Source organism: Etheostoma cragini, chromosome 8 (genome assembly GCF_013103735.1).
Source record: "Etheostoma cragini isolate CJK2018 chromosome 8, CSU_Ecrag_1.0, whole genome shotgun sequence".
Lineage (NCBI taxonomy): Eukaryota > Metazoa > Chordata > Actinopteri > Perciformes > Percidae > Etheostoma > Etheostoma cragini.
Window position 1 is genome coordinate 29,121,685 of NC_048414.1, and position 24,901 is coordinate 29,146,585.

The following is a 24,901-nucleotide window of genomic DNA, read 5'->3' on the forward strand; positions in this document are numbered from 1 at the left end:
GTGACTTCTGTGCATTGACTACAACCAGTCATGAAATCTCATGTTTTATATATAATGCAATATCAAATTGCTTGTAGAGGAGTTTAGAGTACATTTTATATATATATATATTTATGTGTGTGTGTGTACTTCTCAAGCCTGTTTGTATCTGCACGGTGTGTTTTTGTTAGCATACGGAAGTTGATGCTGTTTTCTCTTCCAAATTCTGTAGCGCTGAAGTCAGAGATATGAGAATAGCAGCAGCCAGACGTGCTGCGGCCAGGGAACTGTGTGTGTGTGTGTGTGTGTGTGTGTGTGTGTGTGTGTGTGTGTGTGTGTGTGTGTGTGTGTGTGTGTGTGTGTGTGTGTGTGTGTGTGTGTGTGTGTGTGTGTGTGTGTGTGTGTGTGTGTGTGTGTGTGTGTGTGTGTGTATAAGATTTGCAACCATGTATATCTGTTTGTGTCTGCGTCTCCCCCCGACAGAGCCGTGTGAGTAATGTCGATGGCAGGCACTCGCAAACACACACCAGCGCACATGGTTATTGTCACTCAGAAAGCTAGCACCCCCCATTGTTTTCCGTTATCATTGTAATTGAGGGCTGGCATTGTCTTTAAAGTGAACAAACCAATGACGTCTAAGGCTGAGCCAAAGCACTAATAACACAACCAAAAGTAGTTTTTTAAAGTTGGGGACCTGCCGCGAGAATACCCAGCAGCATTAGGCTGTTCCTGAAAAGTTGGTTTCCTGGAGCTATAGGACTAGTTAACCAGCTCATCACCGATCATGTGCAAGTTTGGATTTTTTGGTTTCAAATGCTCAGCTCTAAAACTTTAATTTAAAGCCAAAATTAGTGTAAATAAGTGTTGGTATCTGTTTTTTTCCTCTAACCTCAGTGATCATCGTATAATGAAGTACATTCTGTGTTCAGGGATAGTTTGATTTTACCATCTAAGCAGCTTAATCTATCCTTTTCTTCCCCTCCTCTTGATTTCCTTCTCCATGTCTTTCATGCTTCTTTACATCATTACTCTTTATCCCTTCTCTTTTCTTTCCTCTTTTCCTCCTTCCCTTCTCCCTCCCTCCTACTCTGTCCCCCTCCTCTTACTGTTTTCTTTTCTTTTCTTGGCTTTGTTTTGTTCGTTCCTCGTCTATAAATCAGTGCTGTTACTATCAGCAGTGCAGCTTTTTGAGACAACCACCCACTCTTGACATGCTTAGTATATTAAAAAGATGTTGTTGAAAGCCACAGCCCCTCTCATTCCCACCCTCTCTGTCTCACCAGCTGGGAGAAGCGAGTGGACCAGCGGGGCAGGTTCTACTACGTGGACCACAACACCAGAACTACCACATGGCAGAGGCCCACGGCCGAGACCGTGAGGAACTACCAGCAGTGGCAGAGCCAGCGCAGCCAACTGCAGGGCGCCATGCACCAGTTCAGCCAGCGCTTCCTCTACCAGGTACTCCGGGCCTTCACCGGCCAAGTTTACATGCACACAGTACTCCGGTACAGTGGTTCCCAACCTTTTCGGTCTCTGGTACCCCACAGCTCTGTCAAATGAACATGCATCAATTCCCAATAAATGTTCCAAATGTATTACACTATTCATTATATAAAAGTGGATATTGTTAATTATTTCAATACAATTAATCTGTCAATATTAATATACATTTTTTACAACCTGATTGGAGCAACAATCTTTGACATTGGTCCAGTATTATGCAAGATCTCTGCAGTCTGCAGTGGAGAAACAAGCTCCAATGCAAGTTAATAGGACACTTGTCCAGCTTGTATTGACCTTAACAGAGTTTCTAAGTGTCTTACAACATTATGGAAAGGATTTCTAAGGAGGTCGACCTTTGTGTCCAACAGTAAGATCCTTTTTTAAACATAAAAACCAGACGCCATGTAAATAACAGTAATTTCAACATTGTAAAATACACGTCAGAATTTCAAACTGACTACCAAAACCATGAAAAGACGTTTTGGATCGTCTTTCCACTTTTCCAGTCATCACAACTGTAGTTTTGGTTGAAATAAACACATATTTTAACGATGTACGTGTGGAAATATATTGGCTCCAAACACGCTAATAGTATTGTTTTTTTAGATGGAGTCTGGTGGGTTTAATACTAGAGACCTCAGAGCTGTTTCTGGTTAAAAAGAATTGGATCCTTTCTATAAAGTTGTCAGACACTTAGAATAATAATCTGAGTCTGTCAGTGGAAAAAAAGACTTTTAATTGCACCATTGTCAAAGATTGACCTTCCTCCACGCTACATATCCGGTTTTTCAGCCACTTGGTGACAAAAAAACGCAAGAGCAAACCAGACTACAATCTCTCGCTACCTAGCTGCAAAACGCTTCTCTAGACAAGAGAAGCAAAAGAGTTCATGTTTAGAAAAAGTCTTCCTTTGAGGTAAATTGATACCTTATATATTTGAAGATTCTCATAAATTGAGCATTTTCCTGTTTTGTCACTTCCTACAAAGTGTTGGTGGTAAATCCCTGCGTGGTCAATCACACATTACAGCTGGGTTTAAAGTTTCTCTGCTTCAGCTCACATTGGTGGGACTGAAAACCCAGTGAAATACTTCTAATGAAAATGTCACATAATTTATCTTTGTTTAGATTTTGCACATCACCCCAACAAGGCACCTCGGGGGTGAGCACGATCAGTACATGTTTTGAGTCAGAAGATCAACGCTGGGAAACAGTGCGGTTTACTTGTTGGCTATAGGGGGGTTTGAAGATGTTATTTGAGACTTGTTTATAGTATTTTACTGTGGAGGTTCGTGTCTCCGTCAGTCGCCATCCTCAGTGATCAGCCAAGGTCAGACCGCAGCCAGACAGTAAAGACTTATGGGACTAAAACAACAGAGCGTTCTCAATGGACCATTAGTAAAACCAGCCTTAAAACTTCTATAGGCTTCTATAAAAACACTGTGTGTGTGTGTGTGTGTGTGTGTGTGTGTGTGTGTGTGTGTGTGTGTGTGTGTGTGTGTGTGTGTGTGTGTGTGTGTGTGTGTGTGTGTGTGTGTGCGCGCGCGCGTGCGCGTGCGCGCGTGTGCGTGCCCGCCCGTGTAAGTGTGGCTTTTTGGCTGTTTTCATCTGTTTCTTAATGTTTGGTTCTCCAGTTGCGTTTTCCATCTTGAAATAACCTTTACCTGTTTGTTTCACTCCATCCGTCCTTCTATCACTCCCATTCAAACACCATCATCCTGTCTTTCCCTTTTTTAACTGTTTTTTCCGCTCTTTGACGATTTCACACTCACAGATTCCTCTGTTTACACTCTCGATCCCATCATCATACAGTAGTAATAGTGTCTTATTACCCTATTGAAGTAAGGGATCGGATTCTGAATGAACCGCTGTGACGGTCTGGCTTTGAATTACAGGAGAAACTAGACCCACGTGTTCTGTTCGTCCAATCAGCTGCCAGTTTTTGTTTATGGGCTACAAAACAGATTGTATTGCTGTTATGTTACTTCTCGTCTCTTCGGTGTGTTCTGAAGAACTTTGTTGACCAGATTGGGGAGACTGATCAGAGAACTACCTTTTCTGCCAACGGTCGGCTGTCTGGGGCTTTAGACTAAAATCACATGAAAATGAATGCATCAGTAAGATGCCATTTATTTTGCTCTAGGTTTAAAGAATCAATCCTCAAGTTTGAAAAAAACTAAATGTGTACATAGCACTATTGAGCCACTGATTTTACTTTGATTTATATCATGGCTTTGCTCATTTTAAACAATCTTTCAGTTTCTTGTACTGCTTTTGTTAAAGGAGAAGTAAATGCTGTAAAGTGTAGCTAGTGTTCTAGATTCTTCTTTTTTCCACTATTCTCCACCTGTAGATAGTTCCAGGTAAGAAATGTCCAAAAAACTCAGAAGCCACTGACTACTCGAAATATCATGAGGAGGTTTCCAATGTTGGACTACAATCTGCTTGGCTGCAGTCCAGCCTGTAAGCCACACTTTGCAAGTTTTTTCCGAAAGAGAAAGGTGAGAGTCATCATATAAAAGATGTTCAGTAGGTTCCATAGGTAATTGTACACCTATTAACTCTGTAAGTGTTCTAATAACCTTTCTCCAAAAACCAAATACTCCTGGACACTCCCATACTGTACAACATGTAAAAAAGTGGTTTCAGGGGGCAAACGGAACAATATGGGTCAGGTATTAATCCCATTTTATGTCTAATGCTCGTTGTTAGATATGCTCTATGTTGTCTAAGTTTGAAATGTATATACTGATGGTTTGGTATTTTTGAAGCATCCGTTCCATTAGCCAAAAGCAATGTCTATATTTTTGATGGTATTAAAAATCCTACATCAGGATTTTGAAATATCATGATGTACCATGACACCGCCCAAGCCTAGTGCAATCTGTCTTTTTGATTTATCTTGAGCATGGCACATGACAGCAAAACCTAATGTTACTTTCATTAAAGAGAAATGTTCTTTCCCTCAACCTAAAATAGTCCTAAATCAATACAGTACGTTATTCTTTAATGAATGAAACGGTACAAGAGCCGGGTTGCTTGTGTTTGCACAAACTGCAATGGTCATCCCTGCAAACCCCACCCAAAAACGTCCTGTAATTTCAGAAGGTTCCGCCACCAAGGTACCTTTGTGGGGTCAAATGGACACGGTAAAGGTCCCTGGAACTTAATTTAGACTCTGATCCCTGCGGTCGAAATGCAATGAGTTTCTCAAAAGGTTCCCAGTCCCTGGGGAACGTTCCTGCCGTTGAAAAGGGGCTTCAGTGCTAGTTGGGGGTATGTTAAGGCTACTTGGCAATGAATTCATGTTCTGATGTCACCAAAGGTGACAGACACCGCACACAGTCCACCTCTACGTTGGGACAGAAGCATTCAGGTTTGGTGTGGGCTGGAAACTTTGTCCCTTTCTTCCTCTTCCTTCTCTGTCCTTGTTCCCTCCCTCCTCTCCCTCAGTGTGTTTGTGAGAAAAGCCAATAGGCAGGTCTGCCCTCCATGTTGATAGTACACTGCTCTGTCTTGGAATGCCCACACTGCTGATAGCAGCTACTATTTATGGCCCCAGTGTGTGTGAACAAGGAAACACATACAAAAGAGCTCATAGTTTAACTGTGAACACACAGCCACATGTTCTACTGCCCGATTGACACTCACTGGGTGTGGGCAGATAAAAAACATTTAGACAATTTGTCATCCTCTCTTGCTATTATAAATCAGGACAAGTCAAGTTTATTTTCTGTGGCTGTTAAGGTAGTGTGTGTGTGTGTGTGTGTGTGTGTGTGTGTGTGTGTGTGTGTGTGTGTGTGTGTGTGTGTGTGTGTGTGTGTGTGTGTGTGTGTGTGTGTGTGTGTGTGTGTGTGTGTGTGTGTGTGTGTGTGTGTGTGTGTGTGTAGACATGTTCACAGTGCTGTAATGTTGAGGTCAGGTGCCACATTTCTTTTCTGTAGCACATGACAAGAAACAAGGGTCAAGGGGCCCGGTCGTCCTCTTAAATGGCCCATGGCGCTGTAACGGGTGCTTGCATGCTAACACACACACACACACACACACACACACACAGTATACACACCCTGTGTAAAGTTTTTTCTGTGCAAACTCTTTTTTTAAGGTGTGTGTGTGCGTGTGTGTGCAGAGTAATTGCAGCTCGTTAGGAATCCCAGAGAGCGCAGCCTTGGAGTCATTAACTGCTGTTTCCGGCTCTCCCCTTGCTCTCCCCTTGCTCTTCCCCTCTTTCTTTTCACCTTTAACAGTCTTCATTTCCTTGAAATCTTTTTCTTTAACCCCCCCTCCCCCATCATGCTGTCGCTGTCCACAATCTCCATTTGCCTCTCAATATAACCCCACAGAAATGTCTTAATTTTTATCTTGGCTCATTTCAGTAACGTCTCCCTACTTTTCTTCTGTTTTTACCACTCTTCTTCCTCTGGCTTTTGCTCCCTCTTCTCACTTTTCCTCGATTGCCTCCCTCCGCTCTCCCCCTCCGACTTTCTGTCCGATCTCGCTGGAACAGGGACCCTTAACAGCAGCATCTGAATCAGCCCTGTGTTTTATCACTTGCACCACTGAACAGAAAACACACGGCTGAATGTCACGTTCTCTAGTGTTTACACACAACCCGTCATTGCTCATGTATCCATAAAGTATGTTTCATAGTATGAATGGACAATGCACAGTAGTTATTTAAACTGCACTGATGCTGGTTTTGTTAACATTATGTTAAGTATAAAACAAAAAAGGTCCTTTGATTGCCTATGGACAGAATCTTCCGACCTGTCTACACATTATAATCTTATATTTTAAACATGCACATTTGTATTTATGTTTAAGCTGCATTGTGGTATTTTCCTAACAACCCCAATAGGCCAAAGAGTTGTTTACATGTTACTGCTGATTAAGAGACTGACACTTTGGGTCCAAACTCAGACAACATAGACATCTTTTTAGCCTAGAATTGTTTAAATTAAAAGTATGCCAAATCAGCTTTTAGCAGTTCCTGTTTGTTATGTATAATGGCTGTACAGAACCTATCACTTATTACTGTGAAAACCTAAAAACCTGATAGTTGTCAGGCAAGTGTGTGTGTGTGTGTGTGTGGGTTTGACTGACTTATGATTTAAAGAAGACACACCAATCATGAAGCAAATTTGGCAATCGTGCCCTGAGGGTTTTAAAGTAGCGCAGTGTCCTCCATGAGATGTCTGTCACAGCCGCGTCTGCTCCAGCTGCCGACTGTGGTGACAGGCAGACCAAATTAGCAGGCCAAAGTACAATAACTAACAAACACCTCATGTCTTTCCCTCCATGCCCCCTTTAACTCTTTTGTACCCCCCGTGCGACTCACAGTTTGAAATGTCTGATTTAAGTTATAATGTTGACATCTTTTGTCAATAATATGTTTAATTTAGCTGGTATTAGTTCCTTGTCAGACATTCACAGTGGATAATGTTTGTTTAAATTATCCAGATATATTTAAAATAGATGTTTTAAAGCTTTTTTGGTGAATAAATTCCATTTATAAAGCAAAGTCATGAAAAAAATCGTCAGCTTAACCATCAAGAATAATAATAGTTAGTTGCATCCCAACTATAGCTCACGGAGTTATTACAAGACCAATTAAAACCATGAATATATGTTTTCTATACATCAATGAGCTATTGCTGTAATATACAGTGTACGTATGTGTGTGTATATATGTGTTATGAACACTGGGCAAGTGGGCACAACAAAATATGTTTCAAACTTATTTACACAAAAGGTGCGTGGCTAAATCTGTCTTAAAAACACAGATTTGCTCACTTTTACTGCATTCCTGTTCTTCACGTTATCTCTTTGTGTACACAGATGTGTCCCTCTCCTCTCTGCAGACATCTTTGCTACAGCAGTTTTTTACAGTTATAAATAAAGTATAAATTCATAGTTTTAGTCTTACTAATAGGTTTGGAGTCACACCCAGTGGTAAAAGTGTTCGAACGTGTTAAAACCATTTGCTGAAATTGCCATTTTCACCTGTAGTGCCTGGCTTTGAAAACGGGCCTTTATGGCATATTCCTTCCAGATCCATAACACGCAGCCATTATTTCACACATTTCTGCCAACATGCTGCTTTTCCCCCTCTTACTCTCCCTCCCTTGTTTTCTCAGTCACTCTTTCTTTTCCTCCCTCCAGCCTCGCTCCGTCTGGAAGCTGCTCAGGAGCTGAATGGTCAGAGCCAGGATGAAGTCATGATGTCTTTATATCATTATATTCTCCTTTTACCTTTTTTAGTCACAGAAAACCCATAAGGGTGGGGCGCCGGGGCATAGATTGGCTGTTGATGGGAGTGACACACACACACACATACACACCCTTTAACCCTGTTATGTGCCTGTTCTTGGTCCTCCATCAGGCCCCGTCCTTTCCATTCTGACGCCCTCAAAGTTTCCATGACAGAGCCCCTTTAAATGGGCACAGTCACATTTCTTTCTGGGAAAATGCTGCGTAAAGTGACGTTGACATTTGGTGGATAATACTCTACTTTATAGCTTTTCAGGAAATAATTATTACTTTTGAGGGGCAACGTCTCTCAGTGGTCCACCAGCTTTCATTTGGAAAAACTGGTGTTTTTTTCACCTCAGTGTTTAATAAAGGACAACAAGCACTACCTGTGCTGCCAAATCAAGCCATTGAATAGATGAAGAAGCCACTAAAACTAACTTTGATAAATACTAGATCTTTTGTCCATGTTGAGGGTTGTTGGGTCTCTTACAATCCACATATAGAATTTGCACTGGGTCTACCACCACAGTGTATCTACCACCACAACAACACTAACCAAAGTGACAAGTTATCTTAAGAGAGGCCTGTGCTCTGCGTGCTGGTACAGGTAAGGACACACCTAAACCAGCCCGTTTGATAAACATCTCTCAGCATCAGCGGCCACTAATTCCTAACAAGCGTCTTTTCAGCTACTTTTCCATTCAAGCTAATATATTCATGTGAGTTTGTGTGCGTGTGTATTCCAACATAAGAACTTACACATTGACTGACTGTTTGACACAGACAAACTTTCCACACCGTGGCTCATGCATGCACACTTTTTTTTCTTGTTTTTCCTGTGTGTGTGTGTGGCTGTGTGAGTGCAGGCTGAGTAAACCCCACAGTGGTTTCCAGGCCCAGGGTGAATAAAGGTGCCTTTTGTCAGGCCTGGGCTGGGTTGGAGCGGCCGGTGAGGAGGAGGCGGGGGGTGTCCAGTCTGGAGCAAGCATGAATGTTCCCTCAGTTCCCTCAGACATTGCACCTCCCTGCCTACTTTCACAGCAGCACTTGAAGAGAGCAAGAGAAAAGAGGAGGAGGACCTCAGGGTGGGGTAGGGAGGGGTGCCAGGGTGGAGGAGGAGGAGGTGGGGTGTATTTGAGGAGGTGAGCGGGAAGCCGGGGGGTGGGGCTTGCATCCAGCCAGTGAGCTCATTGGAACAGCGTTGTTGTTTTATCCTCCTACCGAGCGTGTAGTTTTTGGAAGGCATGCATACAAGCCGACGGCCGGCCAGCTCCCTCAGTTGCCCCTTACCGCTGCTTCAGAGAGGAGCCACCCCCACCCCTTACCATCCACACACACACACACACACACACACACACACACACACACACACACACACACACACACACACACACACATACACACACAGCCGGACTTACTCACAGGTATCATCCCTGGTTTCGGGAGATAGTTTGGAACAGCTTTACTGAGTGAGTTTAACTGGCGTTTTTTTTATTCCTTATTTTTTTGTACTCTTCTGAAATCTCATTGGTTTTCCCTTCTTTCTGTATTTTTGGGTTGTTTTTTCAACCCTTTCCTCCTTATCCAAATCAAGTGGTGAAAACCTCGAGTGGACAGAAGTATTTCACACTGTGACATACAACAAGGACAAACACTGAGTAAAAGCAGAAAAAAGCCATGCAGAATGGTGGAAGAAGAGAGGACTGAGACAGAAAGGTGTCCTAACCGGATTTGTTTTGTCTCTCTCTGTTTCTCCCTCAGCCGTCCGGTGCTCCGGTGGAAAATGATCCTCTGGGTGGGCTGCCTCCTGGATGGGGTAAGTTTGCCTATCAAACTCCATGTACATACACTGCAGACAAAGTTACTCTCGGTGCTGAAGTGCTGTAAAGCGTCTTGAGGTTTGGCTTCTGTCTGATTTTGGTCAGTCTGATAGTCTTCTGGACCTGCTGGAAGGGTCTGGAGTTGAAGTCAATCCGTTCAGTCAGGATCGGATTCTTAAGTCTGAGCTGTGTTCAATCAAAACCTGAAATCCTTGCCAGTTTTGTGCAGGTATTTCTGAACTCTCTTGCCAGTAGTCAACAGAGAAGCAATGCAATTTGTCAAGATCTGAACGGTGATTTAGTTTTTCAAAGGGTGCTTTTTATTTCTGCAGACAGCTATGAGGGATTGAGGTGTGGGTGAAATGTTGCAAAATGTTTGAAGCACGGCAGAATTTTTCTCTTTTCTGTCCTTTATTCAGCATCAGAAACAATGCTGGTTTCTGTGGTCGTTATTATTAGCTTGAGTATCTACCTTGTTGCCCCACTGAGCAGATCAGTTGTTAATTGACTGATTTATGTCCCGACTCCTGATTTTCATATTCATTCCAAGGTTGAAAACCTGGATAAAATGTTTCTTGGTTTTCTTTTTTTAATACTCATGTTATACCAATTCATCACTGTACGCACTCCCTTTACTCCTAAATCCACAAATTGCAGAGGGTGTATTATTGATGGGACTCTTCATTATCCAACGTTTTCCCAAATGAGTAATGTAATCAGATCTACGCAGAATTATGTCACACACATTCATTCATAAAGGAATGCTACTGGCAGCTCGCACCAACATTTTCCCAGACTTCATCACACGGCCATGTTCACTCTAAAAACCCTCACTCCCTGCCCATGATGCCTTTTCAACATGTTGCGGTACCTCAAGACGCAAACCTCAATTATATCACTGGCTCAGATTTGCTTCTCTGCCGCGCTCTTTTTCATCTGCGGTCGCTTCCCTCGTTTTTTTTTTTCTTTCTTTCTTTCTTTCTTTCTTAAGGCTCAGATTCAAAAAGAGAAAGATGGGAGAAAAGGGGGGAATGATGGAGGAGAAGCACAAGATACATTGGTGAATCAAAGAAACTAGAACGGGGTTGGAGGGGGTTCCAACTGGATAGTAAAGTGGGAGTGGAGAGAGTCAAGGAGAACGCTAGTAAGAGTTGCAATGTGAGCACTACTGTTTCTAGGCCCTCCACACACTCCTGTTAATGAGAAAAAGATGTCAGAGCGATGGAGGGTGGAGGATGGGGCACCAGCTACTCTCATGAGACCTGTACACACACACACACACACACACACACGCACACATTGTTATTCTGTTTTTAAGTTGCTTCCAATGAAGTGGCTTAACTATTTTTATTTTTTTAAATCAGTCCTTGACTGCGTGTTTAATATTTGCTCCCAACAACGTGGTCAATTTGACTTTCCAACACCCCCACCGTGACCTTAATGCTATACAAACACACACACACACACACACACACACACACACACACACATACACTCTTTTTGGTTTACCCCGGTGAGGTATTCAAATCAAGCCTTAGTGAAATATCACACATACTCGCTGGTTTTCTATCAAGGCAGTGAGATATTTTTTTCTCTTCGTCCCAAAAGAGCAAGTGAGCCCACTTGTTGCTGTCAGAGATGCTCAGGTGATCCCTCTGATCTCTGTCTATTTATTGTGGAGTTTCTCCTCCCACTTTTACAAATCCCATCTAAACTTGTTTTTTCAGCCGTTGTGTTTTGTTTGTGTCCACAGAGAAGCGTCAGGACAATGGCAGAATTTACTTTGTCAACCACAACACACGAACAACACAGTGGGATGATCCTCGGACCCAAGGGTGAGACTGTAAACTCCAAAAAGTCCTCCTATGTGTATGTGGGTGTGTGTGTGCATGTGTTTGCCTGCTTGTCGCTTTGGGTGTTTGCTCGTACTGAGGAAGATGTAATTATTATACAGAGTTTAGTATGAGTCCTCACTGATCAGGGCTGTCCTGGAATATTATGGAATTCAAAGATTTCAAAGGAATTTGACAAAGGAACAGGAACCCAAAGAATTAATTTTACAAATTGACTGTACAGAGCTAAGAAACAGCATCAGTAAAAGAAAATGAATTTCCTTATTTGGGCTTTAGGCTGATATCCTATGATCTATCTACCGTTTATCTGATCTTTTTTTATTTTTGACATCACCCTCAATTTCTTTGACATTGAAACACTTCCTGAGCTGAGTTGTTTTCCTCTCACCTCACTCATTCTAACTGAACCTCTTACTTTCTGGGCGGGATAAAATAAATTCACACATTGCAGATTTTAACCTTCAGTCCTTTTCTGTGTTGGGGCTCTGAATCGTAGAGCTCTGGTTACTAGCTTAGTATGTGCCTCTCATCTGCTAACATTACATTCAGGTCACAGAGCTAAGCGTAGCGACCTTTGACAAACCCACAACGTTGTCATACCACACTTATTGCTGAAGGTATTTCTAGAATCCCCAAAAACTTTTCTTCCCCTCCGAACGGGGAGAAAGAAGAGATTTCTCTACTTTCAGATGTCCTCGCCTAATTTGAACAGCGTGAACCAAAATGTAAACCTTCTGTTATCAATTCTAGTTTACTATATTGATGTTTATGTTTAGCAAAATAACACCTGAACACCCCCCAAAATGAACACATACAGTATGTCACATATAGTACTGGTTACCTTGATGGAAACGGAAAACGGGTTCAAAATCCCTCCCCAACAGTGGTAAGTGTTGTTAAATGAGCTTCTGGGTTTTTCAAAGATGTTAAAGGTATTTATTTTGTGCTTAGCGCTGTGATTAAAATGTACTACATGAGAGGCACAAACTGTGGCTCGGGTGGAACGAGAAATTCTGGGCCATATTAAAAAATATTTAATGCCCTCTAGATTTAATTCTCCAGTCGTTGGAAGCAGTCAGAACAAGTCAAACCTGTCTTTACAGATCTTCAGAGGAGATAAACTCCACTTGAGCGTGGCTGTGAAGTCTTGTACCAGCGCAGGGTTTTGTTTCACCGTCCAGGGCTTTAGATCCACAGGTTGGCGGGGGGAAGTGTGTTAGTTTCATCCCCAGTACGGGGCCCCTCCAGCTGGGACCGTGCTCACTGCCCTCTCCCTGTTGCAGGATGATCAAGGAGCACCCCCTGCCCCCGGGCTGGGAGATGAAGTACACCGCCGAGGGAGTCCGATATTTTGTGGACCACAACTCGCGCACCACCACCTTTAAAGACCCCCGACCCGGGTTTGAGTCAGGGTAAATATTCTCTCAGCCCTTCCTCCCAAAACCTGCTTTAAAACAAATTTAATCTAAGTATGTCACAGGCCCATTCGGAGAAAATGAGCTCAGCCATTCAGTTAATGGAAAAAAACTAAGTCAACCTCTTTTTAGTAATTATAGTACAGTGATGTTTGCCTAGGTCTGACATAATTGCATTGAAAATATCAATTTCAGCAATCCCTTTGTTTTGTAAAAAAACTTAAAAGATCATGAAAAAGGCCACAACTGAATCTTAATCTAAACCACATCATCTTCTTACTCTAACCTGCATCTTTTTTTTGAACCCATGTTTTTATCCATTGCCATTTCTATTTTCAAACATTTCTTAGGGCCAGACTGAATCAACTTAAGCCTCACAGATAAAAGTAATATTATATCCCAGCAACGTGTTCATGCTAACACACACACACACACATAGACAAACACACACACACACACACCCCTCTTCCCCTCAGCCTGTGGATGTTTGCCTTGCCTTGAAGCAGTCTCAAATCTCACCGCAAAAGTCAGAAGAATGTGCAGATGTGCTACAACAGATCCACTGCAGACTGCGCTGGCGTGTGTGTTGGTGTGTGTGCCTTTCTGTGTTTATGTTTGGCATACAAGTGTGTAGTAGCTTTTGCTGTGTGTGTGTGTGTGTGTGCATTTGCAAGCTGCTTTTCATGCTGATATTTGAACGTATTTTTAGGTCCGTGGTTATGGAGGGCTTCTGAAACAGTCTTCACTTTTTCTTTTTTTTTACACTGGGTCCTGCAAGAGTGTGTGTCCATGGCCAGCGCTCTGCCGCTGCGGTCTCCATTTCCTAATCCCAAACCGAGATGTGCCCAGCTCGGCAAGCACAAACCCAATGCATTAGAGGCCTTCTTCTTCTTCTGTCTTTTCTCTCTCTCCTCCAATCCTCTCATTATCTTTCTAACTCTCTTTTTCTTTCTGTCTGTGTCTCATCCTCTGCGGCGCTGACGAGGCACATATCCAGCATGTGTGTGCAGTGGGTTGCTGCAGCTTATGCTAACACAGCTGCACGCCCCGACTCACCTCTGTCTTTAAGACTCAGACACACCAAGTCGTTATTTAGAACAGAATGGCTGGTGTGAATTTAATATTTACTTTGAGTCTCTGGCCTGCAACATGAAACACGAGAACTTCTTATTGGAGACTGTCAAGTTTCGGTTGATCACCCATGACGAGTAGAGAGCTGAAAACATTAAAGGCTGTCAGTTTGTTTGTTTTGGAGGATTACCTTGAGAATTATGAAATCAGGATTCTCCATTTGTTTAAAACAAAAGCTGACTAAGTTACTCTGTTCTCTCTCTCTCTCTCTCTCTCTCTCTCTCTCTCTCTCTCTCTCTCTCTCTCTCTCTCTCTCTCTCTCTCTCTCTCTCTCTCTCTCTCTCTCTCTCTCTCGCTCTCTCTCTCTCTGTGTGTGTGTGTAGGTCACGGCAGGGAGGCTCACCTGGTGCTTACGACCGCAGCTTCAGGTGGAAGTACCACCAGTTCCGGTTCTTGTGCCACGTAAGTGTTAACTGTCTGGAACCAAGACAAAACTCTCCCTGTCCACACACCTCACACCTTGATCTGTAGGTTGGCATGTAATAATAAATAATATTAATAATTTGTTGATTACTATTGGGGGGAAATTACAATTGTTTCCCTCTTGCATTACACACTTGCATGAAATACACACTCAGGTCCTATACAAGAACAAATGGGGAGATGTCAGAGTGAGGGGGCTGCGACTGCTGGACAGGCCCCCCAAGCAGTTGGGGGTTCTGTGCTGTACTCAAGGACACCTTGGCAGTGCCTGGGAGGTGAACTGGCATCTCGCCAGCTACCAATCCACATTCGTCCACACGTACTTTGGTCCATCCGGGGACAACAGCATATTTTCACACTTACCTGTTGTGGTATCTAGTTGTGCAGATAGTTATGTCTGCATTTGTCCAGATGTTGTTATATCTATCTAAGATGTTTCCCTCCACATTGATAAAGTGGAAGGGAATGAAATCTAACATGTTTCCAGCACAGTTAAGAAAGAATTACAGCAGTGGCTCATTACAGAGACAATGTCCTCGTTAGTAATCTGCAGAACACACTGTTGACCGTCTCTATTTGTTGAGTAGAAATGCAGTTCTTCAGTGCTCTGAGTGCCATACCCAAAACTCCATGCACCTCCATTGTATTTGGTGTAAGTCTACGTGGCTAGATACCATCACAGGTACAGCAAGAAAAAGAGAAATGTGTGGTTTTTTGTAATGTAATGTCAAACCAGTTTGGGTTTTGAAGGGCAGTATTCTTTAGCTTGAACAGCATTTATTTATTATCAGTGGTGGACCAAACTGACTGGACCAGATACTGCTGACTGTACTGATTATATCGCTGTAACACAAGTACTCAACCATCTTCAGCTTGCACGTATTTGACGGGGGTTTAGGCGTCATTCCTAAGGAAAAGGTGATGCTTTTCAAGTTGAAAAAAATAAGCAGTTTGACATCTTGTATCTGTGTTTAAATCGTGGGAAAAGCTAGAGCAGATGATAATTAAAATAACAATCAAAAAGCTTAAAGATGAAACTTGTTAGAGAAGTCCACTGGGGACCATCATAAGATCTGAGTCTTTCTGAGTATCTCAGTGTCATATAGTTAAATCAAATTGATTTTACATCTAGCAGACTTAGGAGCTGCACCTACGTCTTGTAATGGGGGGAAACCCTGAGACTGTCTTACTGACTCAAAACGTTCTTTGCAGTCAAAATGAATGATTCAGTTCCATTGAATTTTGGGGCGTTTTATTCAATTTTATAGCATTTGAAAAACAGCATCCTGACTGAACTTCGACATAAACCGACCGGTCTGTGATCCACTCAACATCCTCTGAATGCTTTCTTTAATCAAAATTTAGGTATAATGTCATATATATTAAGTTTATTGGTCATGAATAAAAAATTTAAAAAAAGCATCGGGAAAAAGTGTTGCAAAAAAAAGTTAGTTTTCAATTCTGACCCGGAACAACAAGTGAATGGTCAATGGGAAGACAACGCAAGGGTTAACAGTTTATTTTTGCACAGATGGAGGTGTTTTGTAACAATGATTTGTCTCTGTCTAGTCCAATGCCTTGCCCAGCCATGTAAAGATCTCGGTGTCCAGGCAGACCCTGTTTGAGGACTCGTTTCAGCAGGTCAGAGACCAATCAAACGCACTTCTCTTCTACACCTCAAAAAAGCACATATGCATACTGTTTCATAATTATATGGAAGAAAAAGTACTGATGATTAGACAAAAACGTGTGATTACTTAACTCTGAAATGTGAACTTGATCTGCAGTCATTATAATTCTTGACCAGGCATATTTCCATTTTTTATCTGTATGTAATTCCAAAGTTGCTCCAAAATGTTCCATAGATGTTTTTGACTTAAATATCTGCAAACCGGGCTTATATATATGTACACATTTCATGACACAGTTACAGTTACAACATATAGGAAGAACATACGCAGCACGAATTTCAAACTTCACCCAATAAAAGAATGATAACATTTAAAAATGTACTTCTTAGTCAGGAACATTTTCTATTGATCTCTAATGTTACGTGTTAAAAATCTTCGTATGTTAATGAATAATATGTTATGGTTTGTAATCAGATCATGAATGTGAAGCCATACGACCTTCGCCGCAGACTCTACATCATAATGAGAGGAGAGGAGGGGCTAGACTACGGCGGCATCGCCAGGTGAGAGCAACAACAAAACAAGCGCACCCGTCTTCTTCTTTCTCACATTCTCTCATTTTGTGTGTGCTACTACAGGTAACTTAACCCTTAGGATTTTTTATGTCATGATAATGTGTTTTTACTTTTCCTGCTACTTCTTGAAGCTCTGCACAGCTTCCTCCTTCACCGGAAATAACTTCTGAAGTGGGGTTAACTTATTTTATTATTTTTTTGACAGGGACAGTGCTCATTTATCAACAGCAATGTAACTGTAAATGAGCCAGAGCTAGATCAGCAAGCTATTTTTCATCTGTTGTCCCTGGCCAGTTTTAAAATGGCAACGTAAAAAAATTAAATACAATCAAATGACTAATACAGTCAGAATGTAAAAGCAACATACACAGACCAACATTGCTCAACAACAAGCAACAAAACAAGACAAATCTGCGGGAATCGGAAAGCAAAAAAATAGTACTGAACCATCTCTACTTCTAAAACTTTGCATTCTCTGTAAATCCTTACTGTTACATAACCTGTTTTTTTCTCCGAGGGTAGATCGGTACAGGAGAGATTTGTGTGTGAGACGATGAAATTCTCTCTAGTGGCCAGCAAACCAAACACCACCTCCTACCCTCTTGCAACATCTCTGTCCTCCTTTCCTTACCCCCTCCCTCCGTCCACCCATCACATGTATCCATCCTGTCCCCCTGTGTCTGCTGTGTTCCAGGTCTTCTTCTTTGTATATGTTGTTTATTTTTCTGTTGGCGGTGTCCTCATTTTCTCCTGTTTGGTTTTGCATTGTGTCTCTGTCTCCGGTGTCACGGCAGTGGTTTTACCCTATGGTAGGTGACATCATGCTGTTCTACCACAGGGTAGAACCACGGACGGGATGTTGTGAGGTGTCTGCGTCCGTCCTTCAGTCCATATCCCCTCCCATAAACCCCAGGGGGAAGGGCAGGGTTCTGGTGATGCTACAGTTGGTGGTGGTGCTTGTGGGCCTCATTCTCTCTAATATGCATCCTTCCACAGTCTCTTTGTGTCTATTTGATTCTGTCCTGTTGTTTTTATCCCTCATATTAAGCTCTTTTGTGTCCCATGTAAATTTTGTGTCACATTTTGATTGTACGATGTGTTGAAATGTGTTGATGTGCTGTATACCATAGTGGTGCTAATTTTGGACCCTGACTGTAAAATGTAATTTATATCACTATTCAGAGTAGGTATATAAAACTCTTATTTTTGACTGCTGGTCTGCACCAGATCACCATAATTCTACATTTCGCTTATTCCCGTCTTTTTTTCATGAGTTAGATGTAAAGTTATTACCACTCTCTGTTCTGCCCAAGGCGTCAAAATCTACCCATCAGGTCTGCTAAAGCTCACTAATGAACATGTTATGTCCAGTTTGTTAAATCAGAACAAAAACTGAAGTGTAAAAACAACATTGTATCATTTTTCCTGGCAGTATGGGTGTTAGTGATCTAAAATATTCATTTACTGAGAAACTGTAGACTTGAGGATTTATTCCGAATTTAATTTGAGGATTTACACTTTTATTTAATTTAAAGTAACATCCAAACTTCATTAAATGTGTTAGTATTAAATGAAATCAAACCAAGCAATTGGGTTGTACTCCGTTTTTTCCTCAGTGTTAACACAGCTCAACTGGGACCACGTCGTCACATTTAAAAAAAGTGTTAATTTCAAAATACTTAATTAGATACCCAACGGAGAAGAAGAACAAATATCAAATATTACATTAAGTTATGGCAACCCTGCAAAAATAAACAACAGACACACAACTCAGTACTGTCTTGTGATCTTATTTAACAAAGTCTTCCCCATATCTTCTAGTCTTCCTCTATGAATTGCATTCTTTACACTATGTCAAGCCAACCTGGGACTAATAAAGGATAATTAAAGGATAACTGGATAGTTCTTCACTTAATTGATTTAGCACAATCTTCAGACAAACAATGCGTCATTCCTCTGACTTACTGTTACATTGTGAGCTTTGTTATTTAGTTTAAAAAAGATATATATTTCCATCAACTGTGCTCGTTAAACATGTTCTGTGTGTGGATTAAATGTACTGTGATTATTGTTTTATGTGTCTGTCTATATTATAAGAGGTCTCTTTTTCTTCCTAACCACCATGTGGTCCATGTCACATATTTTTTATCTGTTCTTACTGCTCCTCCACTTCCTCTGTTGTACCAGTCTTTGAGGAATATTGATACTTCTGATGTTAAATTACAGAATCACCCAACATTATGCCCTTATGTTTCTTAACCGGAAAATGGTCGAGCATTGTGCGTGCATGCAAAGCTTCATCACATCTGTGTCTGTGTGTGTGTGTCGCTTAAACAGACACACTGACCGACCACACACAGCAGAGGTCATTGGGGGCCCTGCGTCAGTAGACCCTACACACTGTTATTGGCTGGGGGGTTACACACCCACGTGGGGCCCAAAAGCTGTTTGCAAACACCCATAAACGTCCCGCACACAAAAAATAAGGAGAAAAGAGAAACTACAGGCAGAGTCTCTGCAGCTACAGACAGTCCCATACACTTCTTCTGGGTCATCAGGGATGATTGAGAGGGATTACTTTCGCATTAGTCTGTGCATATTTTTTTTTTTTTAGAAGAATCCTACATACTGTGTAACAAATAAATAAAATAAAGTTTCTTCATGTGTTCCTCTCCTGCGTTAATGTCTAATGTCCTCTTGCTCTGCAGGGAATGGTTCTTCCTGCTGTCCCACGAGGTGCTGAACCCAATGTACTGTTTGTTTGAATATGCCGGAAAGAACAACTACTGTCTGCAGATCAACCCGGCCTCCTCCATCAACCCCGATCACCTCACATACTTCCGCTTCATCGGACGCTTCATCGCCATGGTGAGCTTCACTTTGGAATAGCTTTATTAAACTCATACTTGGGTTTGGCTTTCGAGGAAGTTCAAGGCATCTGTGTTTTTTCAGTTTTTACTTTTACCCTCTTGCCAGTCTAGCTCTTGGTTGTGTTTTTGTAACAGAGAATGCTGCCTCAAACCCAGTTTTGCTAACGTTGAAATGTCATTTGTAAAAACTTCAACAACTTGTTTAATTTTCGTTGGTGTTCATTGTATCAGAGCTGCCTAGAAACTCAGAAACCAATGTCTTTATTTAAACATTAAGTCAAGAGGACACATCACTTTAGACAGTGTCCCCGTCTGTAGAGACGGCCAGCGGCAGATCAGAGCAGCTGTTACTGTCCACCTTTCAGCCCCTCTCCACCACAATCTGTGTCAAAAAAAGGAGAGCAGTTTGTCAGAGTACAGTGGCACATGTCTTTACCACCGTGCCATGTGTGTGTACGTGTGGTACTGTATGTGTACACTTCAATAGTTATCCACCTTTTCAGTATCTAAAGGGTATGTACATGATGTACACTATGTACTATAATGTCTCCCTCTCTGGGATCAACTCCAGAAATCTGTAGGTCCCAAAACCGGCTCCCCACCCCTCCTTCCGTCTGCCACCCCACCCCTCACCCACACCATGACCTCACTGCCGCACCCAGCCCACACCCGCCAGCAGCTGCCTATATTTAGTCCTAAAATGCACTTTGCTTACTTTCCTTATAAAGATGCTTCTCTACCAAGTCTCAACTAGCAAACCCCCTTTTATTGCCTCCTTTTTACTCTCCGTCTTTCCACTTATACCCTCTCCTCAGCAGCTAGATCTCCGTGTGTGTGTGTTTGTGTGTGTGTGTGTCTGTGTCTGTGTCTGTGTCTGTGTCTCTCTCTCTCGGTGGCTGTGAGACAGACACATGGTCAGTCAGGAAACAGTAGGACAGAGCAGACTGAGTCAGTCAGTGGGCTGTCTGTGTTGTTCTTGGCTCATCATAGCTCTGAGCCCTCTGTGGTTTTTTAACATTAAACAGCTCCATCTGGCAGAGTCTGAGTCTATGTCTCTGTGAACACACACACACCAAACTAAGATTATGACTTGATTTAAAGCAGTTAAATGTATTTGTGTTAAGTGCACACATGGGCTTCAGTCAGCTTAGTGTTTGGTCTCCGTACCTTAAAGGGAAACTACAAAAGTTTCAAAACAAGTGTTCAGTCCAAAAAGATTTGAATAGATGAACATCTCTCTCCCAAATCCTAAAACTGTAGTGCTAAAACTCAAGTTTGTGATGTCACTGTCTTTAGGAGCAGCCACAGTCTTTTTACTTGATGACATTACAAGTTTTAGACTTACTTCTCTGGTTTCTGGCTTTAAAAGAGAACACATCATGTTCACAAATATTGATTAAACTTCCCTCGGCCATGTAACATTTTGGAATTATTAATGTAGGTTTTGTTCCCATTCAATCCAAGTGATTCCTTGTAGTTCTCACTGTGAAAATCAGGATAAAAGGCACATGATAAGTTGATAGAATGTAATTTGAGCGTCGAATGTTCACATGGCAGCAGCAACACTGTCAAGACCAATCAAATACAGCTTTTATGACTTAAAAGAATTAGTGTTGTCAAGTATACGCAGTTGTGGAGTGTCAGTGGGCGTGATTACTAGTCTGGCTATCAGCAGACCAAGCCAAGCTAAATAGATCTGAGACTGAGCGTTGGTCTGGGGACAGCCATAGTTCCAGTTGGAGAGTCCGTCAACCAATCAGACCAACAATCTGGGTGACATAGAAGCGACAGCGGCATCAACGGGTTGCTATGCCCAGCTGTGCTTCGGTGGCCGCGGCTATGTTGAATGTAAAGAAGAATCTTCATTGTGTTAAACCCGCCAATAGTGCACCAGGTACATAAGCCAGGTTGTGATTGGTTCCCGAAAATGTGAACTGAAGCAGGAGAATTAAACGTGCAGGTTTCCAGACCAAGCTGCAGGGCAGAGTGGGCGGGGCTGACCCGGTCTATGTAATTACATCAGGCTGATGATTCCAGAAATAAAAGCCCCATTGATGTTTCCTCTAGAGGTGACTGGCTTTTAAAACGTTTCTAACACTTAAAGTCTAACACTTCCCAGTAAATCACCATTACGATCACAGTGCGACTGACGTGAAATTATTTATAATTTGTCAAGAACAAATTACAACCACATGTCATCAATGGCTTTACAATAAGACTACAGTGGAAATACTCCCCCTGCTTAATCTTCTTTGCTAGGTTCAGGGACTCCAAGCTGCCAAAATATCAGGTTTGGGGATCTAAAGGGATCTCAGTTTTAATGTGTGTCTTTCTGGATTTGAGACCTTCCTTATTGTGGTTTCTAATGTATCAATCCTCCCTGCAGGCTTTGTACCATGGAAAGTTCATCGACACCGGCTTCACGCTCCCGTTCTACAAGCGAATGCTGGACAAGAAACCCACGCTCAAAGACCTGGAGTCCATAGACCCAGAGTTTTATAACTCCATCATGTGGGTCAAGTAAGTAATGCAGTATGGGTCACCTCGTTGTGTGTTTTTGTTCACTTCTGCTCATGAAAGGGCAGGTAAGAATGCCTCATTTCTTCTCCTTTTTTTAGTTTTTTAGATAGACTTGGGAAAATAGCATCCTGGGTGTGTAGTTCAATATGAAATCAGTCAATTACATGGTTAAGCAAATAAGGAAAACCTTCTTACTTTTTATTAGCAGTGTGAATCTTCACTAGTCTCATGACTCAGTTTGATTATCTTTATCCTGTCAACGATCAATATCCCGATTCATCACAGTTTCCCCTCTATATGTAGTATTCTATATTACTACAAAGGCCATCCAGTGTCTAAAAGGCAGAATAGCAGGTGATTTCCAGTTTCGAAGAATGCTACTTCATGCAAGAAGTGTGGCAAAGACTGCTATCTTAAATAATTTTTTTCTTTCGTGTGTCCATCCAGAGAGAACAACCTGGAGGAGTGTGGCGTGGAGCTGTACTTTGCACAGGACATGGAGATCCTCGGGAAGGTTTCCACTCACCAGCTGAAAGATGACGGGGAGAACGAGCTAGTCAACGAGGAAAACAAGGAAGAGTACATCAGGCACGTTAACATAAGCAGTAATAGCCACTACAAACAGTCTAAGTTATGTCTGACCTATGTGATGTCAGCGGTGGAGAACCATCTTGAGATGTTCAGATACCGATACCAGTATCGGAAAAAGTCCCCGATACTGCCTAAAATGCCTATGTGGCTATCGGTGAGTACTGCAGTTTATGCACCGATCTGATACCACGTAATTGAGCCCAGAAGATAATCTACTTTAAAGTAGTTTATTTCTGTTCTTTTTCCGTTGTCTTTTGCTGTCAGACTGGATAATTAAAGATAGTTCTATGGCTTTCATTGTTTGTGTTTGTTCACAGAGAGATTTACCAAACACTGATAGTAGCATACAGCTGTTAAAACATAGGAAAATATATGACACACCGGTATCGGATCGGTACTTAGTATTAAGTAAAAGTTATAGTGCATACCTTCTCTCAACCCCATGAGGAATTCTAAGTAATGACAATGATATTGTTGGCGCCTCCACATGAGACAAGCCTTCTGTGACCACGCACCACCGCCAGTGGCTTGAATGGAACACATGTTAATATAAAAAAAGCTACACACTTAAGCTTTAAGGTATTGGAATCGGTATCAGGTAAGGACAAAATGGAATGAGGCCATCTGTTGAACCGACCGTAAAAACAAGCACTCTTCCTTCCTGCAGCCTGCTGACAGACTGGAGGTTCACCCGGGGGGTGGAGGAGCAGACCAAAGCCTTCCTGGACGGCTTCAACGAGGTGGTTCCTCTGGAGTGGCTTCGCTACTTCGACGAGAAAGAGCTGGAGGTGAGGAGGAGCGGGAGGGGCCGGAGGAGCGGGAGGGACCGGAGGAGCGGGAGGGACTGGAGGGAGGGGCCGGAGGAGCGGGAGGGAGGGGCCGGATGGAGTAGCGGGAGGGGCTGGAGGAGCGGGAGGGACAGGAGGACTGGAGGGCCGGGGGGAGGGACCTTGTGGAAGGCCCGTGGAATTTGAAACAATTTTAGAAGAAGAAGTAATAAATGGCTTTAGAATCCATTAAAAATGTTTTTGTTGTTTTTAACATCTCTTTTGATTGTTATTCACTTACGATAAAGGTCTATTTAACCGTACTACGTTGACAAATGCATATTATCTATTATTTCATATCTCAAAACAGTGTAGAGACTTCCTTTTTTTTGTTTTTTAGAAGCAGAGAAATTTGCTGTTTCAACGAGGTCCTCTGACAGTTGTCGTCTCACTTGGACCTGAGAGGGTTAAAAAGTCCCTGACCCAACCCACAACAAAGTTTCTCATCCTAACATCTGTGATATTATAAGAGCCACACATAAAAACCACAACAGCAAATTCCATGAGAGTATCATATACCCAGAACAATGGTACCACTAGCAAAGTCATGCATATGCAGAAATACCAAAAACAAATCCATGCCCTCCAAGATGGGTCTCAGTCCTCTCTGCCTGAATCCCGGGTATCCTGTTCAGCATTTCCCCCCAGAATGAAATTGTTAGTTGTTTTTGCAGTGATAGTTATTGCCTATATGATGGCAAAAATGTAATTTGCTGTGTTCAGTGAGAAAGAACCAGTCTGTTAGCTGTGTCTCCTTATTTACTACTACGTACTTCCAGATGAGGAAATCTCTTCTTGTATGTGGTAAAAGATAGCAGTAGAACTTGAATTATATTTTATACAGCATACAAAGAGATGAAGGTGCAATGAATTGGAACATTGCAAACAGAAGGTTGTTGGTTTTTCCTTGAGTCCTGCTGCAGCCGAGGTCTGTCCCAGCAGAAACAGTGAATTAAACTAGAATAGAGATGAGAAGTCACCGTGGTAACACCATAGATCGTTAATAATATACGGTCTCATGTTGTATTCAGCCCACTGAGTCAAATAAACACAAAGAATAAGGGACACACAACTGGACTTCAAATATGGTTCTGTTTGTTGCAGTTGATGCTGTGTGGGATGCAGGAGATCGACTTGGCTGACTGGCAGAAGAACACCATCTATAGACATTACACCAAGAACAGCAAGCAGATCCACTGGTTCTGGCAGGTACGGACACGCTGTGGTTCACTGAGCCTGGGGCAAGACCCCCCATCAACCAATGGATGGACGGTGCATCTCCACTTCCTCCCACTGTTCAGAAGTGAAGCCAAAATATCCCAGATACTGGCGCTGCCATCTTGTAATTTTGGAGCCAGAATCTGCACAGTAGTAGTAAATCAGGAGACATGCTTGATTTATAGCATCAAATAACTACTAAAAACCAAACGTATCAGAAATTGAACACTTGAATAAATGTCAGCGTGATCAGAAGTACCTAAAATGACAGAAACCATATTTAAGAAAACAGTT

The 24,901-nt window shown here is 42.2% G+C and overlaps 1 protein-coding gene across 1 annotated transcript in view; it reads left to right on the forward strand.

The window, feature by feature from the left end:
• The window catches only part of wwp2 (WW domain containing E3 ubiquitin protein ligase 2), a 51,390-nt gene that overhangs the window by 23,632 nt on the left and 2,857 nt on the right, over positions 1-24,901 (forward strand). Inside the window, exons 9-20 of the mRNA XM_034879800.1 lie at positions 1,263-1,437; positions 9,495-9,549; positions 11,307-11,388; positions 12,690-12,818; positions 14,276-14,354; positions 15,945-16,016; positions 16,481-16,569; positions 19,290-19,449; positions 21,838-21,971; positions 22,419-22,559; positions 23,230-23,350; positions 24,494-24,598. Coding sequence (XP_034735691.1) covers positions 1,263-1,437; positions 9,495-9,549; positions 11,307-11,388; positions 12,690-12,818; positions 14,276-14,354; positions 15,945-16,016; positions 16,481-16,569; positions 19,290-19,449; positions 21,838-21,971; positions 22,419-22,559; positions 23,230-23,350; positions 24,494-24,598 — 1,342 coding nt within the window. The remainder of the gene's footprint in view (positions 1-1,262; positions 1,438-9,494; positions 9,550-11,306; positions 11,389-12,689; positions 12,819-14,275; positions 14,355-15,944; positions 16,017-16,480; positions 16,570-19,289; positions 19,450-21,837; positions 21,972-22,418; positions 22,560-23,229; positions 23,351-24,493; positions 24,599-24,901) is intronic.